Here is a 17929-nt window from a genome sequence, read left to right on the forward strand (position 1 = left end):
AGGACCATGAAGGGGAGGGGATGCAATTGTGTCATTTGAGCGACAGAAACAGCTGTCAAAAGAGTCACCTAGAGTCTTAAAGGGCAGGAATCTAGGATGAATTAGTTGCAGTAAATAACGACACCGTGAGACGACGGGGCCCTCCTCGGCCTTGCCTGGCGACCTTGCTGGATGGTCAATGTCAGTTCTAGCATTCTGGGCCGTTGGCTTTGGCTCCGGTCAGGCAATGCCAAGAGGTGGTGAGCTTTCACCTCCCCAAAATCTTCCTCCCTCCCGACTCAGACACCCCAAATAAACACAATCTAAGTAAAATAAGTTCGGCAAATGCAGTTTGAGGACAAGTTCCCTAGCCCCTAGCCCAACTAGGAGAGATTCTGGAAAAGCATAAGCACTCTCAAGAGGGCAGCAACAGACCCCCCAAGACCTGCAGAACTACAGCGGTCCCCGAGCCGGCGCGCGGGGGCGGAGCCGGGGGGAGGTGCGTGCGCATGCGCGGGGCCTGCCTCCCCGGCGAGGGGGTGGGGCGGCCCCCGGGGCGGGGGCTGTGACGTCAGGTGCGCGCGTGGCTCCGGCTGCGCAGGAACAGCTGGTGTCTCCGAAGGCGGCCGGCGAGCGGACGGGCTGTGGTGCTGGCGGCCAGTGGCGCCACGCTGCGGGAGCCGCCGCCGCCGCCTCGCACCGCCGCACCATGTCCGGCCAGCTGGAACGTTGCGAGCGCGAGTGGCATGAGCTGGAGGGCGAATTTCAGGAACTGCAGGTAGGGCCGGGCCACCTGGTTGGGCAGCTCTGCTACCTGCGGTGCAGTGCCTTTCCCTTCCTGCTTCCCCAGCCGGGGCGGTGGGGCCCGTCAGGGTCGGGGGTGGGGGGGGTGCCCCTGGCTAGGCCCTGGGAGTTGGTCGTCCGCGTGGGCCAGCATCCTCCTATCTTCCAGCACTTCAATTCTTCACCCACTTGGGGCGCCCTGTCGTAGCCCCCCATTATCCCGCCTTCGCACCGGCTCTTTGCTCCCGCGCACCTCCTCCTCTGCAGAAAGTTGGTCTGTGGTCTCTGAGGGGAAGTTCCAGGTGTGTCATGTAAGGGAAGCCTGTGGGCACAGATATGTGCTGGGATTCAGAGAACAGCCCAGCCCCCACCTCCGCAGGGGTCTCTCCTAACCCCACTCTCGGCAGGCAGCTCAACTCCTATTCTGGTGGGGCAGCTCTCTCTTCTGCAACTACATTTTAAGAGATGTGCTTGGGAGCCGTTCACCTTGAACCCCTAGGCTTTGCTCAGGAATTGGGGACCCTTGTTCTGCATCTTTGGGGCTCTGGTGTCTGTGCCCTCCTCTCTGCCGCTGCTGCAGGCTGAGTTTGGCGTTCTGGATGACATCTGTCAGTTCTGACAGCTGGGTTGCCTCCCTCGGTGATAGAAGCTGCTCCCCGCCCTCCCCCATCTGGCCCAGAACCTTACCCAGGGTGGGGTGAGGGCAGATGTAAGCAAGGCCTCTTGAGAGAATGGTATTGCCCCTGTGGGAGCCTGGCCGGGGGAGTTAATCCAAAGGAGGTTCAGAGAGGTCTCAGCTACCTACTGAGGTGACTAGAGACACCTCCTTTGAAACCTTGGGGTTGGCCGAGAGGGACTCCTGGATCATTTTTGGAGATGGGGCTTTTTCCTCTCCAGGTACTTCTCTGGAGTTGGGCTCTGTTTGCCTGAAATCATTGCACAGCCCCACCCCACTTCTTCCTATTCTGGAGCAATGACATTTTCCCTGTCCATGTAGCTCTTGTCTGCAGTTGGTTGGCCTCTTATAGTGTCTAGAGGAGGGAAGAGGAGATTGTTTGTGATGGGTCTTCTAGACATGTGGCAGTAGGCCCCAATGTTTAAAGAGGAGGGTCCTGAAGAGACTGAGCAGGAAGGTGAGGGGTGGGGGTGGGGGGCCTCCGTTTCAGGCATGAGCAGAGGATAGGGTATCCAGAACCAGTATGCTGTTCTTGGCCTGTGCATCATGTGTGGGGTGGTGCCCTCCCCTTAAGTCCAGGGCTTGGGGCCCACCCAGTTCCCAGTGGATCCTTCTAGCTCCTGTCCCATCGAGAAGATTCAGCTGCTTCTTAATACTTTGTCCTACTGGGCTCTCAAGTCACATTCAGCCTTGGAGCCATGGAAGGGGCGTTAGGGTCTGGAGTAGAAGAGTTTTACTGTACCGTTTTGTTCATGAATTCCTTTCCCTTGCCCTGCCTTACACTACACGGAGTTGTCTCAACACTTCAGAGCCATGCAATTAATGCAATCAACAGCAATTAGATAACTAGTCTTGGCAGGCAGAGCTTGCAAAGGAGACGTTTGATTTGTTGTTGTGTTCTTACTTGGTATCGTTGGGGTTCAGTTGTGTGAGAGACAGAGAGCAGTTGGGGATTCTGGATTTTGTCCCGTGGTGCACAGCAAGGGTTGTATAAGGGGAAACTGTGATGTCACCTACTCAGTTCTTCAGCAGTGGAGGAATTGGAATTGACGGAGCCTTTGGGGAAGAGGGACCTTGCTGGCTTCAGGCTTTGGTGGACCACTGCTGGGTCAGAGGTCAGTGATGGATGGAAAGCCACCAAGTCCCCAGCAGCATGGGTCAAGGTCATAGAGCAAAAGCACTGTCTATAACTTCAGTTCATAGATGAGGAAGCTGAAGCTTGGGAATGCTAATGGACTCAACTGGGGTCACACAGCTCTTTTAGTGGTAAAGCTGACACTAGAACTTAGTACTTTAAATGCTTAGTTCCGATGTCTATCAGTGTGCTGGGAGTCCCTCTCTCTCTCTTCACCTCCACATCCCCCATAATGAACGCGAGAGCTTTGAACTCCTGAGCTGGAAGTCAATGGGATTTGAGGATAGTAAGTAGGGTATAGGGGCGCCTGGGTGGCTCGGTCGGTTGGGCATCCAGCTTCGGTTCAGGTCACTTTATCTCAGTTCGTGGTTTCGAGCCCTGCGTTGGGCTCTGTGCTGACAGCTTGGAACCTGAAGCCTGCTTCGGATTCAGTGTCTCCCTCTCTCTCTGCCCCTGCTTGCGCTCTGTCTCTCTCTCTCTCTCAAAAATAAATAAACATTAAAAAAATAATAATAAAGGAGAACGCATTTTTAAAAAAGTAAGTAGGGTGTATATTGTCATTGTGTATATGCTGGACAGACCCTCAGATATGAGATATTTATTGGGGAAAAAGGAGGTCACAACAGGTAGTCAGGTGGACAGTTTGGAACTAGAAAGGAAGGAGATATATGGATATATAGATTTTTTTTTTTTACTAGAAAATTCCTTTCTGTCTTAATTTTCCTATATTTGCCTTAGAATCTGGGATTTTGGGGTTTCATGTTTGTGTCTCTTTGATTCTGTCTTTCTTGGGGTCATAGCTAAAGTTTCTGTGTTTCACCTCTCCTTACCTTTTTCAAATGAAGGGAGGAAAGAGGAAACCTAATTGTCAGACCCCAGAGGATTTGAAAGGTCTTTGGAATTCCCCCTCCCCCACTAAAAAAAAAAGTTATCATCTCTGGGACTTTCTAGAGGAAAGGATCTGTTTTCTTTTGACTGTGATTTGCCTCTGCCAGGGCCTCACTAGACTCAGGGGCAAGGTCAAGTGGTTATGGGGACTTTGTTTTTGGTTTGGCTCGTTAGGGTTTCAGCTATGCTGGTGAATTGAGCATTGGTCTGAGACCAACTCGTTTGGCCCTGTGGCCTGTGGTGTGACCACAGAAGGTCACTTACAGACACGATGGCAGGTGATTTAATAAGCATTTCCTGCCTTGCATCACTGGAAACCTGACCCCATCCTTCCCCATCCAGGAAGGAGGTAGCCTGAAGAGGCCTCTCCCTAAACCTGACCTCACAGAAATACAGGGGCCTGGTAGGCCACTGTAAAGATTTTTGTTTTTTTCCTACCAATGAAATGGGCATCCCTCTGGCTGCTGTGTATAGAATAGACATGAGAGAAACGGGATAGATGCAAAAAGGCCAGTATTATTTTATCAAAGCCCTATGAAGTAGATCCTTTTATCCTATTTTACCGAGGGAAAATCATATACCCAAAGTCACATGTCTTATAAGTACTGGAGTCAGGATTCAAACCCAGGCTGCTGAATATCAGAGTCTATACTCTTTTTTTTTTTTTTTAACTGTTGTTGTTGTTGTTGTTGTTATTTTTGAGAGAGAGAGAGCATGAGCAGGGAAGGGGCAGAGAAAGAGAGAGAGAATCCAAAGTAGGCTCCAGGCTCTGAGCTGTCAGCATAGAGCCCAATGCGGGGCTTGAACTCACAAACTGTGCAATCATGCCCTGAGCCAAAGTCAGAGGTTTAATCGACTGAGCCACCCAGTCCCCCCAAGATAATTTAAATCTTTAAGGGAAACAGTGACATCTGTCATATACCGCTTAAACTAACTTGGGATAGTTCCTACCTGCACGTTAAATCACACTATATTCTTATTTATTTTTTAATTTTTTTTAATGTTTATTTATTTTTGAGAGCGAGAGAGAGAGACAGAGTGCAAGCTGGGGAGGGGCAGAGAGAGAGGGAGACACAGAGTCTGAAGCAGGCTCTAGGCTCCGAGCTGTCAGCCCAGAGCCCGACACGGGGCTTGAACTCACAAACTGTGAGATCATGAAGTCATGAGCCGAAGTCAGATGCTCAACCGACTGAGCCACCCAGGTGCCCCATGCTACATTCTTATTGATGATGTCATATCTTTGTGTAGTTAGGTTTTTAGCGGTCTGTGATTAAAATCAAGTATTATGTGAAAATCAATGTGGAACACGAAATGAGGGTGAGAGTGTCCAATCCAATTCCAAGGGTTAAGAATTTGTGCAGAGCACAATAGGCACACACATTCCATTAGTAAATAATTTTGGTTATTTCAGAATGAAATAAAAAAGATTTGTCAGTTTCTGAGTATTCTTTTTTCCCCAAAAGGCTACTAAGTTGTTAGGGCATAAATACTTTTCAATTATTTGGCCTGAGGACTGTGAAAAGTTTACTGAGACATCAAGAGCGTGGTGAACCAGCAAAGTTTGTGAACCTTTGATTTATGTCCTGATTGTGGCGGTGTTTACACAATTGTATATATTTGCCAGAATTCATTGAGTTGTATAACTGAAAATTGATGAATTGATATGTAAATTATACCTCAATAAAACTGATTTTTAAAAAACAGTACATGGCCTGTTACATATACCTGCTTTTTTTAAAAAAAAAGTTTATTTATTTATTTAGAGAGCACAAATGGGGGAGGGGCAAAGAGAGAGGGAGAGAGTGAGAATCCCAAGTAGGCTCCGCACTGTTATTGTAGAGCCCAATGTGGGGCTCAAACTCACAAACCATGAGATCATGACCTGAGCCAAAGTTGGACACTTAACTGACCAAGCCACCTGGGCACCCCACATATATCTCATCTCCTAACCCTTTCACAGCTGAGGAAACTGAGGTACAAAGAGATTACATAACTTAGCTAAGAAGTGGCAGACTCTGGATATGAAGAGTTAGGCTCTCCGGACTCCCAAACGTCTGACACACATGTCTAGGACCCTCACTTACTGCTCCTGTATCAGACATCACTAATCAATCCTGCCATGTGACATCCTGGCATGTGACTTGGAATATTTTCCAGTATAGAATTGACACAGTGTAGGTGAAGTCATCTTGCCATCCTTACTGTTTTCATGGTGATGAGTCTTAGGTAGGTATACTCAGCATCCAGAAATCTTTATTTGAACTGGATTCCTTGGAAAGAAAACCATATGAAAGTAATCTCTCAAAAGCTTACCACTAGAGAGAAGCACAGCTATCAGGCACCACATTTTGGTGGTGGCCGTGGCTCTGTTGCAATGTACTGGGTTGCCCACCAACTCGCAATGCTCCTGGGCCGGAGCTCTATCTGAAAATGCCATGAGGTTCCATTGCTGGCAATTCTTGCAATAAATGCTGGCTTGGGTTGTGACTTCCCAGTTCTGGATCTTACGATTCAGCCACGCTGTGTTAATCAGGCATTTCCAGATGTTTCACAACCATGCTGGGACTTGGAGTCATTAACCTCATCTTCCCACTGGGGCAGAGCTTGGGGCCTCAGAGAACAGGAAAGGCAGCAGATTGCCTACGCCTCCAATGGAAACTCGCTTGTTTGTCTCCTGTATGTGGTATAAAAGGATGGTAATTACTGTGTAGGAAAGAAGGTATAGGCATTCCAGCTCATAGAGCCAATGTTAGTGCTTCTCTCTCTCTCTTTTAATCCATTCTACATGTTTAGAAGCAATACATATCCACCAAGTTAAAAATTCAAATAGAGATGTACAAGAATTCTCAGAAAACTTGTTTATAACAGCTAAACGCTGGAAACCTAAATGTTCTTCAGAATGGATTATTCCACTGGACATCCATAGAGTAAGGTGCAATGAGCAGAATGAATAAACTGGAACTACATGTGTCAACAGGGATAAATGTTTTTAAAAGAAGAGCAACATTGAATGGAAAGTTGCAGAGACGTACATATAGTATGACGTGTATGATAAAGTTAAAAAGCATTCAGAACAATACCATGTATTGCTTGCTGATACATATATATAGTACAAGGGAGTGATATGGGCCAGATTCAGTAGGGTGGAGATTGGGGGAGGGGGGCTGGTGAGAAGCAAATGACTCTCCCTGAAGGATGTCACTGAAAGAAGTTTAAGGAAGGGGCTGTTTACAGAGGTGTGATGGTTTAAGAGTGAGGCCCCTAGAGCTGGGGCCAGTCCTGTTCTAAAGGGGCAGAGGGAAGGGGGGACCATCACCAGAGGCTTGGCCAAAGTCTGTTGCTGGGGAAGAGATGCTGCAGGATAGGAGCTGTGATGGTTGAAGGCTGCAGTAAAGCAGAAAGGAGGCAGAAGGAATAAATACCCCAGTTTCTCTCTCCTCCCGCTGTGCATCCATTGGCTAAACCCAAGTAGGAGGCAGGGCAAGGGAGTCTGGGAGATGCAGTCCATAGGGGTCAGCCTCGTAGGGCACAGAGAAAGACAGGATTGATCTGGGGTGGGCATGGGGGCAGGAATAACCAGCAGAGGGGTCCCCCTCTTTGGGGGCAGAGGATAGGGATACCATATAGAAAGTATACATAGGTGCTTTTAACTCTCTTGCACTATTATTTCCTTTTGCTAATGTTTATTTTTGAGGGAGGGAGGGGCAGAGAGAGGGGGACAGGGGATCTGACAGCAGAGAGCCCGACAAGGCAATCAAACTCACAAGCCATGGTGAGATCATGATCTGAGCCAAAATCAGATGCTTAACCAACTGAGTCACCCGGGTGCCCCAACTATTATTTCTGTCTTTTTTTTCTTTTTAATGTTTATTCATTTATTTAAAAAAAATTTTTAATGTTTATTTATTTTTGAGAGAGAGAGAGAGCGCGAACATGAGCAGGGGAGGGGCAGATTAAGAGGGAGACAGAATCTGAAGTAGGTTCCAGGCTCCGAGCTGTCAGCACAGAACCTGATGCGGGGCTTGGACTCACACACAGGCTGTGAGATCATGACCTGAGCCGAAGTCGGATGCTTAACTATGCCACCCAGGCACCCCTATTCATTTATTTTTGACAGAAAGAGTGTGTGAGTGGGGGGAGGGAAGAGAGAGAGTGAGAGACATGGGATCTGAAGCAGGCTTAGAGCTGTCAGCACAGAGCCCAATGTGGGGCTTGAACCCAAAAACCATGAAATCATGACCTGAGGTGAAGTTGGCTGCTTAACCAACTGAGCCACCCAGGTGCCCCTCCCCCAACTATTATTTCTTAAACTGAGGGTGAGAATATGGGTGTTCATGTTTATTTTCTACTAATTATATGATTTTCTTTCTTTTTTTGTATGCCTGAAATATTTCATAGTAAATAAGCAGGAGACCAAAAAGTAACCCAACAGTACCAAAAGGCTTATAAAGAAAAGCAGCTCTGGGGTGCCTGACTGACTCATTCAGAAGAGCATACAATTTTTGATATCAGGGCTGTGAGTTCAAGCCCCACGTTGGGTGTAGAGATTAAATAAATAAAACTTAAAAAAAAAAAAAGGGAAAAACAGCTCTATAGGTTCACTGTCAGTCACTTACATGATCATGACCATGCAAATATTATTTCCTGCTGAATCGATTATTGTACTATGCTTGTATTTTCTCTTTTAGATATTTTGATTAAATTATATAGTTAGCATTTGATTCTTTACTGGCAATGTTTGCTTATAATTATTCTCTTTTTTCTCCTTTAAAGCTCCATCCTTGGATAGTCTGTCAAATGTGTTTCTTTTCTTTGGCCTTGAACTAGACAGTTAGGGGGTGGGGGTTTGCTTTGTACTCCCAAATGGAGTACTTTCTTCTGCAGCTGCTTGTCTGCTTTGGTGCCCCCAGCATTCTGGGTTATTTTTAGAGGTCGCAACTTGATGTGGGAGTCAATCACATTTAATAAGCTGGTACTCCCTGCACCCTATGCTGAGAGCGGACTCACAGTGTTTGGTGTTTCCCCTGTTCCAATCCACTGCAGCCAAGTTTAGAAACAAAAATAGTGATTTGGCAGTTTGTCATTTTCTTTAGAAGTTAAACATATATTTACCATATGACCAGCAATTCCATTCCTGGGTATCTACCCAAGAAAAATGAAAATCTATCTTTGCAGAAAGATTTGTACATATTCATGGAAGTATTATTTATAATGGCAAAAGAATGGAAATAACCGAAATGTCCAATGACAGGTGAATGGATAAACAAAATGTGGTGCATCTGTACCAAATTTTTATTGTTAAGTAGCAATAGAAACAAAGTAATACGTGCTTCTGCCTACTGTCCATAAGTACAACCATCCTGCGAAACCTTTCATAAGCCAAACTGGCATAAAGCAGAGAGTATCCCTTGTTTTCTGAAAGTTTGAGTTACACCACTTTGCTTTTATGACAGACTTCCATTAGTACCTGTTTTCGCTAACCAAAAGAAATCCGAGGAGGAATTTCACTTTTATGGAAAAAAGAAAGCCATTACTTTACTAACAGAGGTCTTTCATAGAAGCAGTAACGTAATGAGACAGAGATACTTGTGTGTGCTACAATGTAAATAAACCTCAAAAACGTGATGCTGAGTAAAAGAAGCCAGACACAAGACCACATATTGTATGATTCCATTTATATGAAATATCCAGAAGAGACAAATCTGTAGGGACAGAAGGTGGGTTAGTGGTTGCCATTGGGGAGTGACTGCTGTCATAGACATGAGGGATCTTACTGGGTGGTGGAAATGTCCTCAAGCTGGATGTGATGGTAGTTGCATAACTTGGTAAATGTATAAAAATCACTGAATTGTACATGTAAAATGAGTGAGTTTTATGATATGTGAATCATACTTCAGTAAAGTTGTTAAAAAAGGATGGTTTATCTGTTTCTACCAAATTCTTGGTTTGGTAGAAAAACACGCAATTTGACTGTCCAGAGATCTGCATTTTTAGGTGCCCGTTTAGTTACTGGCTTGATGAAGGATTCATTCAATGAGGTTCCAGGTCTTGTTTTTAGCATCTTTAGGATGATGATAGTGCCCAGGGCAAGAGGCTGGTAATCATGAGTCCGAGATTTGTGACTTCTCTTCTTACCTTGTATGGTTAACTTTGCCCAGAAGGAAAACTCTGTTCTTATGCATTTTTGTTTGTTTATTTAGTGTGTGTGTGTGTGTGTGTGTGTGTGTGTGAGAGAGAGAGAGAGAGAGAGAGAGAGAGAGAGAGAGAGAGAGAGAGAACATGAGCAGATGAGCAGGGGAGGGGCAGAGAGAGAGAGAAAAGGAGAGAATCCCAAGCAGGCTCTGTGCCATCAGCACAGAGCCCAGTGCACGGCTCGAACTCCCAAACCTTGTGAGATCACAACCTGAGCTGAAATCAAGAGTCTTATATACTTAACGGACTGAACCACCCAGATGCCCCTGTTCTTAGGCATTTTAATCTAGATTCTGACATTTGCTTCTGAAATGAAGACATTCAATTCAAACTGGCAAAGCTAAACAGACTAAAACACCATTTGTTTGCATATGTAATTGGGAGGTCAAAGGTAAACTGACCATCTAGGGGCTCAAATAAATGAACCCTTGGGGCTTAGCCTTCTTCTACCTCTCTGCCCTGTTTTCCCATCAGTTGGATCCGTGCTGAAGCAAGACGGCCCCATTCGCTCTGGGCTCAAATTAGCTCTTCTTCCTTCAAACTAGTGGAGGAAGAACTCTTGTTCAGCAGTTCTGATGAAATCCCCCCCCCCCACCCCCCCAACTGAGTTTTGCTGGTTTTGAATGCCTGTCTCTGAATCAGCCTGCTTGGGTCAGGAGGCTAATGTTCTGATTGGCCAGCCTGGGTCATATGCCCTGAAACCTGGGACAGGTTCAACCTCATTCCTAGTCACATTTCAATAACTGAGTGTGGGGGAGGGATAGATCTCCAAAGAAACTGTGGAGACATTAACCAGAAGGGGAATAGCTGCGTAGTTGGCAAAAACAACAGAAAGCTTCCATATGGTGACCAGTTCTATTTGAGGCCACAGGTTCAGGGTTGACTGGATGAAAGGCAGGTTTGGAGATTGGATTGCTGCATTGTGGTTCATCTTGCTCCTGGAAAAAGCATCTGAAAGCACAGGTTTAATTGAGGGTCTTCTGGAGACAGGTGCAGAGGACAGCCAGGGATTCCAAGGGAGGACAAGAGTTACATCCCACCATCTGACCTCCCAGAACCACTCTGTGGACAATGCATCAAGAGACAGCTGTTAGGAAATGGTGTAGCTGCTGTGGAAAATGGTATGGTAGTTCCTAAAAAATATATTAAATGAATTACTATTTGGTCTAGCAAACCCACTTCTGGGTATATACCCAAAAGAATTGAAAACAGGGACTCAAAACAGATGCTTATATACCCATGTTCATAGTAACATTATATATATATATATATATATATATATATATATATATATATATATATATCTTCTCTCTCTCTCTCTCACGTGCGCATACCTTCTCTCTCTCTCTCTCTCTCTCTCTCTCTCACGTGCGCACACACACACACAATGGAATATTACTCAGCCATAAAAGAATGAAATGTTGCCATTTGCACCAATGTGGATGGAGCTAGAGAGTATAATGCTAAGTGAAATAGGTCTGTCAAAGAAATATACCATATGCTTTCACTCATGTAGAATTTAAGAAACAAAACAAATGAGCAAAGGGAAAAAAAGAGAAATCAAGAAACAAACTCTTAATTATTAGAGAACAAACTGATGGTTGCCAGAGGGGAAGGGAGTGGGGGGATGGGTTAAATAGGTGATGGGGATTACGTAGTGGGCCTGTGATGGCACTGGGTGATGTATGGAATTGGTGGATCACTATATTGTACACCTGAAACTAATAGAATACTGTATATTAAGTAACTGGAATTTTTAAAAATGTAATCATGTATTCCCCCCCATCCCCCAAAAAACCCTGCATTTTTTCCCCCAAAGTGTTTCTGAGATGTCAGACCTAAATTATGAAGAACTAGAAGGGTCCACATGTATGATTCAGTTAAACTTATCTGGTTCTTTTTTTTTTTTTAATTTTTTTTTAATGTTTATTTATTTTTGAGAGAGACAGAGACAAAATGTGAGTGGGTTAGGGGCAGAGAGAGAGGTAGACGCAGAATCCAAAGCAGGCTCCAGGCTCTGAGCTGTCAGCACAGAGCCTGACGCAGGGCTTGAACCCACGGACTGCGAGATCATGACCTGAGCTGAAGTCAGACGCTCAACTGACTGAGCCACCCAGGCACCCGTTTGTTTGTTTGTTTGTTTGTTTGTTTGTTTTTTAAGGACAATATATGGTTCTACTTATCTAAGGTATCTGGGAGAGTAAAATTTATTATTTTTTAATTAAAAATTTTTTATTTTATTTTTTTTATTTTTTTATTTTTATTTTTTTTTAACGTTTATTTATTTTTGAGACAGAGAGAGACAGAGCACGAACAGGGGAGGGTCAGAGAGAGAGGGAGACACAGAATCTGAAACAGGCTCCAGGCTCTGAGCTGTCAGCACAGAGCCGGACGTGGGGCTCGAACTCACGGACCGCGAGATCGTGACCTGAGCCGAAGTCGGCCGCTCAACCGACTGAGCCACCCAGGTGCCCCAGGGAGAGTCAAATTTATAGAGAAAGTAGGATGGTGGTTGCCAGGGTCTGGGGAAATAGAAAATGGGAGTTATTGTTTGATGGGTTTGGAGTTTCAGTGGGGATGATGAAAAAGTTCTGGAGATGGATGGTGGGGATAGCTGCCCAATGATGTGAACATATCTAACGCCACCAAATTGTACACTTAAAATAATTAATAGTTTTTTTTTAATTAAAAAAATTTTTTAATATTTTAATTTATTTTTGGGAGAGAGCATGAGCGGGGAAAGGGGAGAGAGAGGGAGACGCAGAATCCAAAGCAGGCTCCAGGCTCTAGGCTCTGAGCTGTCAGAACAAAACCTGACATGGGGCTTAAACCCACAAACTGTGAGATGTGAGCCCGACTTCGGACCTGAGCTGAAGTCCAAAGCTTAACCGACTGAACCACCCAGGCACCCCTACACTTAAAATAATTAAGAGGGTAATTTTTAAGATGTGTCTTATATAAATCAAAAAAATTTTTAAAAATTTTAATGGTTAAAGTGGTAAATATTATATATATTCTACCGCAGTTAAAGAGAGAAAGAGGCAGGTTTCTGGAGGAAAATTAGGATCCAAGAGATGAATTGGTAAATGTTCCTACTGCTTGTGGGACTGGCATGAGGGTAGAATCAGCAGAGTCTGAGCATGGGCGAGGAATGCCCTGGGAGTGGAGCATATGTCACACTAAGGGCCTTGTTTCTGACTCCCTCCTCCCCTTCCCCCCACCCCATGTTGTCCTCCTCGTAGCTGGCAAATCCTGAGCCTGGAGCTGGAGACAAGAGTAGACCAGATGTATGGTCTCCAATATAGGATCTCCCCTGGGAAGTGGTTCTAGCTGATGGCAGAGAGAGAGAGAGAGAGAGAGAGAGAGAGCAAGAGAGAGAGAACACCAGAGGGGAGCAGGAGTGACTCCATATGCCTGTGGACAAAATTGTGGGAAGTCTCGCCGACTTCCTATCCCTACCCAGTCTGATGCCATAGCATTGAGCAGAAAATATCACCAGCAGAGCTTTAGACAAGTGCCTGTAGAAAAGTAGATGTCATTGAGTGTTGTTGAGGTGTGGACAACTGTCATACACTGTGGATGGGAGTGTAAATTGGTAGAGCCACTCTGTGGGCAGTTTGCCAAGATCTATTAAAACTAAAACCAAGGCTGTACACTCTGACCCAGCAATCCTTCTTCTCTGCCCTAGAGAGATGCTTGTGTGTATGCCCAGGGAGGCAGCGCAAAGATGTTATTCAGTGTTGCATTGTTGGGTATAGACAGAGACTAGAAATGACCTACATATCCAGCGATAGGAGAGTGGCTCAATAAACTGTAGCATGTCCATAGCATAGCACTAAAAAGAATGAAGTATGTGTATCCATATATTCTTATGTTGGTAGAGCTTCAAGACATATTGTGGAGTGAGAAAAGAAAGTTGTGGAATTGTATCTATATTCTGATACTTTTGTGAAATTTTTAAAAATCAAAAGTATGTGTGTTAGGGTCTAAGCTATGCTGCTGTAACAAAGAGATCCCCAAATTTAGAAGAAGAAAAAAAAAAAGGCTTAAATGAGGTAGCTTCTTTCTCACCTAACAGTCCAAAGGGAGTGTGGTCCAGGGTAAGTGGTGTTCAGTTTTGTGTTGCTATATGAAACAGCAGTGATTACATTTTGCTTATGGATTCTGTGGCTCAGGAGTTTAGACAGGGCCATGGAGTGGCTTGACTGTGCTCTATGATGTCAGAGGCTTTAGCTGGGAAGACTTGAATGGCTGGGAGTAACTTACATGGCTGTGGCTAGAATCATCTGGAGGTTTCTTTACCCATGCATCTAAATGCCTGAGCTGGAATGACAAGAACCTTTGTCTTAGTTGGGACTATTGCTCAGAGTGCCTACATGTGACTTCTCTATGTGGTTAGGATTTCCATACAACATGGTGGCCTCAGAGTAGTTGAACTGTTTGCTCTAAAAGCAGATGTTCCAGCAAAAAAGGCAGAAGCCACATGGCCTTCCATACGTATTCTCAGAAATTGTCATGTTGCCCCTGCCATATTTTATTGGTCAAACCAGCCACAAGCCTGTTTGTATTTAAGAGGAGGGAACAGAGATCCCACCTCTTTATGTGAGGAGTGCCAAAGGGTGGGCATTCTGTTTTAAAACCATCACAGGTGAGAAGCTCTGTCACATGAGGTCACCCAAGGTTGGTTTGGCTAGGGAAGGGACATTGGACTTTGCCATTGACATGTGGCTTCCATTTCTGGTTTCAAGGTAACTGCACCTGTTGTCGTCATATCCAGCTAGGGAAAGGGACAGTGGAGGGCAAGCATCTCCTTATAAAAAGGTGGTTCAGAACTTGTATACGTCACTTCTACCTGCATCCCTTTGGCTAACTCTTAGTCCTGCTGCTACACACAGCCACAAGGGAGGCTGGGAAATGTCTGTTACTGAGCAGCTACATGCCCAGCTACAACTCAGTGTGGTCCTGTTACTAAAGGAAGTAAAGGAGAATGAGTATTAGGAACAATTAATTTTTGCAACAGCGTGTATTTTTCATAAATATGTATATATATTTGTGTGCATATGTATAGAAATAGGCCTATGTAGAATACAGAAATACATAGATAAATAGACTGCAGTCTGAAAGAATACATAGAAAAAGGTCTAGAAGAAACTAGTAACAGTAGTTACCTCTGGAGAAGGGGGAGAAGACAGGATGGGGGATATTCATAGCTGACTGTAGCTGTAGCTGTAGTGTTTTAATTTTTAACGAGGATAATGTCTTCATGTTTTACCTTGAAATTAAATGTTAATTTAAGCCCAGGAGGGCCTGGTGAGCATCTGGCTGCTGATGTTGCAGTCTTGGTCTTATCTTTCCGTAGTGGGACCCAGCACCAAAGAGAGCCAGGAGGTAGCATGGCCCTTAATCTCCCAGGAGACTCAGCTGGTGTTTCAGGGGACTTTTGGTCCAGAGGCCCCACATTCTCAAAGTCTGTGTACTCTATTTGGGGTATTTCTGCCCCCATCCTTCCTGTCCAGTTCTAGAGGGTTTCCTTTGTTACTAGCAGATTAGTTGAACATAGAGGGCTGTTTGGGCACTGAGGAATTCAAAAGTGAATAAATTACAGCCTCCTTCTGTACAGATTACTTGTTCATTACAGATAGGAAGCTGGTCACTGTAAGTAGAGAAAGCAGTGGACAGAGACTTTCCCAGGCAATCAAAGTTAACATCACAGACACCGTGTCCCTCCTGATAGGAGACACTGAGGACACAGAGTCACTCTAATGGCATTTCTGTCCCAAATGCATAACCAAAGTCCATTCATGAGGAAATACCTGACAAACTCAGATGGGGGGACATTCTTCAAAACAACTGGACTGAACCCTTTTAAAATGTCCATGTCATGAAAGACAAAGGAAAGTTGAGGAGCTGTTGTAGACTGAAGGAGTCTAACGAGATACAATGATTTGATCATTGTACTGTGAATGTGTAAGAGAATGTCGTGTTCTTAGGAAATATGCACTGAAGTATTTAAGAGTAAAGAAGCATGTTGTCTACAGTCAACTCCCAAATGGTTTAGAAAGGAGTAGGCAAACTTTTTTGGCAGAAAGGCTAGGTAATGAGGATTCTAGGCTGTGGCGGGCCATATGGTCTGTGTCACAACAACTCGCTCTGCTGATGTAGCGCCAGAGTAGCCACGACAATATGTAAATGAACGGGTGTGGCTGTGCTCCAATAAAGTTTATTTATGGATAGTGAAATTTCAATTTCATATACTTTTCACGTGTCATGAAGCATTCTTCTTTTGAGTTTTTTCAACCAGGCAAAAATCATTCTAGCTTACTGTCCATACAAAATCTGGTGGCTGGATTCGGCCTGTGGGTTATAGTTCACTGATGCCTGAAATAGAAGAAGAACGCACACACACACGATAAAGCAAATACGTATGGCATAATGCTAACCGTAAATCTGGGTGAAGGGTACAGGGGAGTTCTTTTTATTCTTCTTACAGTTCTTTAGCAAGTTTGGAATTATTTTAAAGTAAAAAGTTAGGGGCACCTGGGTGACTCAGTCGTTGAGTGCCCGACTCTTGGTTTCAGCTCAGGTCATGATCTCATAGTTTGTGGATGCGGGCCCCATGTCGGGTTCTGTACTGTCAGTGTGGAGCCTGCTTGGAATCCTCTCTCTCCCTCTTTCTTTGCCCTTCTCCTGCTCGAGTGCTCTCTCTCTCAAAAAAATAAATTAAAAACAAGAAAATGTTTAAAATAAAATAAAAAGTTAAATAAACAGCATGATTTTCCTCCCTGGGGGGCCCAGGAAGGAGAGGTTGAGGATACTGTGTAAATTCGGGGGAACAAACCCTCTCATCTCAGGGCCAAGGGAGACTTGCTCATAGTGTTCTTTGATGATGTTCCTCACTGTTATTTGTTCACTTCACTGCCTTCACTTCTTCCTTATTTTCTGGCTTAACTGTCATGTCTAGAGACCCCACTTGGCAGATGTGAGAGTTTGGGCTCTGGCCTCATCCTTTAACTGTCCCCTTTTTCTCTCCCTCTGCTAAATACATTTCACCACCACCCAAGAAAACAGATGCTTTAAATATGTTCGTTGGGTTATTGTTTTTTTAGTGTCATGGTCCCTGTCCCTAATAGTTTCCTCCAAATTGTTGGTGTTTGTCTTAGATTATCAGAACTCTAGAGGGAAAGGGTTGTTTCTCTGCATATGTTGGGGTGTAATGTTGGGGGAGGTGCCCTGTGGCAGTGTGATGGAGAAGTTACTGTGTTCATTCTCCCTGCACTGGGAAGTCTCTTGTATTTCCCCTGGCCTTATGGCCCTGAATGTTTATTTCCAGATGCTGGCTTTATTGGAGTGACTGTGCCTGGGGTAGGGAGGGCTAGCTTTATGGGAAGAGGTATGTCCTTTTAGTTGACTTAGCAAGAACTCTCTTCATTGCTAGGATCAGAAACCCAACTCAGATTGGCCTAAGTGAAAAGGAATTTATTAAATCATATAATGAAGAGCATTACATTCAGACCTGGTTAAATCTAAGGGCTGAAATGATGCTGTGAGAATGCTGTCTTGTACCCTGTTGCAATTATATTTGTGTTTGGCTTCATTTGCTCTGCAGCCCCAGGTGTACTTTCTACCAGATTAGCAAACCCACAAGGAGGGCATTTCTAAACCAATACTTCAGCCAAAGTCCCCAGACTGACCTCATTGGCCCAAATAAGCCACGTGTCTGCCTCTGAGCCAGTCAGTGGCCAGGGGATTGGAGGATACTGATTGGCCAGACCTAGGTCACATGACTGCTCCCGGCATGGAGACTCTTAGCTCTAGTCAAACCAACTGGACCAAGAATTGACAAGAGGTGGCCTCTCAAAGGCATTTTTTGGTTGCCTTTACCATTAGGAAGGATAGAACCTGTCTAGGGGGAAAAAAAAAACAACAAAACATTGGTTCCTTACACAAGTGCTGTGCCATGCTGCCTTTCCTAATTCCAGCCCCAGTTTTGTAAGCCACATCTCTGATAGTGGTAGTTGTATCATCTCAGCTGCCAAACTGACTTCCGTAGTCATGTCCTATGATACAAACTATGAAAAACGTCCCATTCGTGTTCTCCCATACACCCTGCTTGGGGTCTCTATCCCTCAGGAAACCCACAGGATCTACAGGCAGAAGCTGGAGGAGCTGACTTCACTCCAGACTTTATGTAGTGGCTCTATCAACAAGCAGAAGACGCGACTAAAGGACTTGAAGCACACACTCCAGAGGTAGGTGAGGCTGCAGCGCCCCTGGTT

At 44.9% G+C, this 17929-nt stretch overlaps 1 protein-coding gene across 1 annotated transcript in view; it reads left to right on the forward strand.

Moving 5' to 3' along the window:
• The first annotated feature begins 550 nt into the window (after positions 1-550).
• The window catches only part of TMEM120B (transmembrane protein 120B), a 42689-nt gene continuing 25310 nt past the window's right edge, over positions 551-17929 (forward strand). Inside the window, exons 1-2 of the mRNA XM_049619394.1 lie at positions 551-757; positions 17784-17902. Coding sequence (XP_049475351.1) covers positions 689-757; positions 17784-17902 — 188 coding nt within the window. The 5' untranslated portion in view covers positions 551-688. The remainder of the gene's footprint in view (positions 758-17783; positions 17903-17929) is intronic.

The sequence above is a fragment of the Panthera uncia genome (genome assembly GCF_023721935.1).
Source record: "Panthera uncia isolate 11264 chromosome D3 unlocalized genomic scaffold, Puncia_PCG_1.0 HiC_scaffold_8, whole genome shotgun sequence".
Taxonomy (NCBI): Eukaryota; Metazoa; Chordata; class Mammalia; order Carnivora; family Felidae; genus Panthera; species Panthera uncia.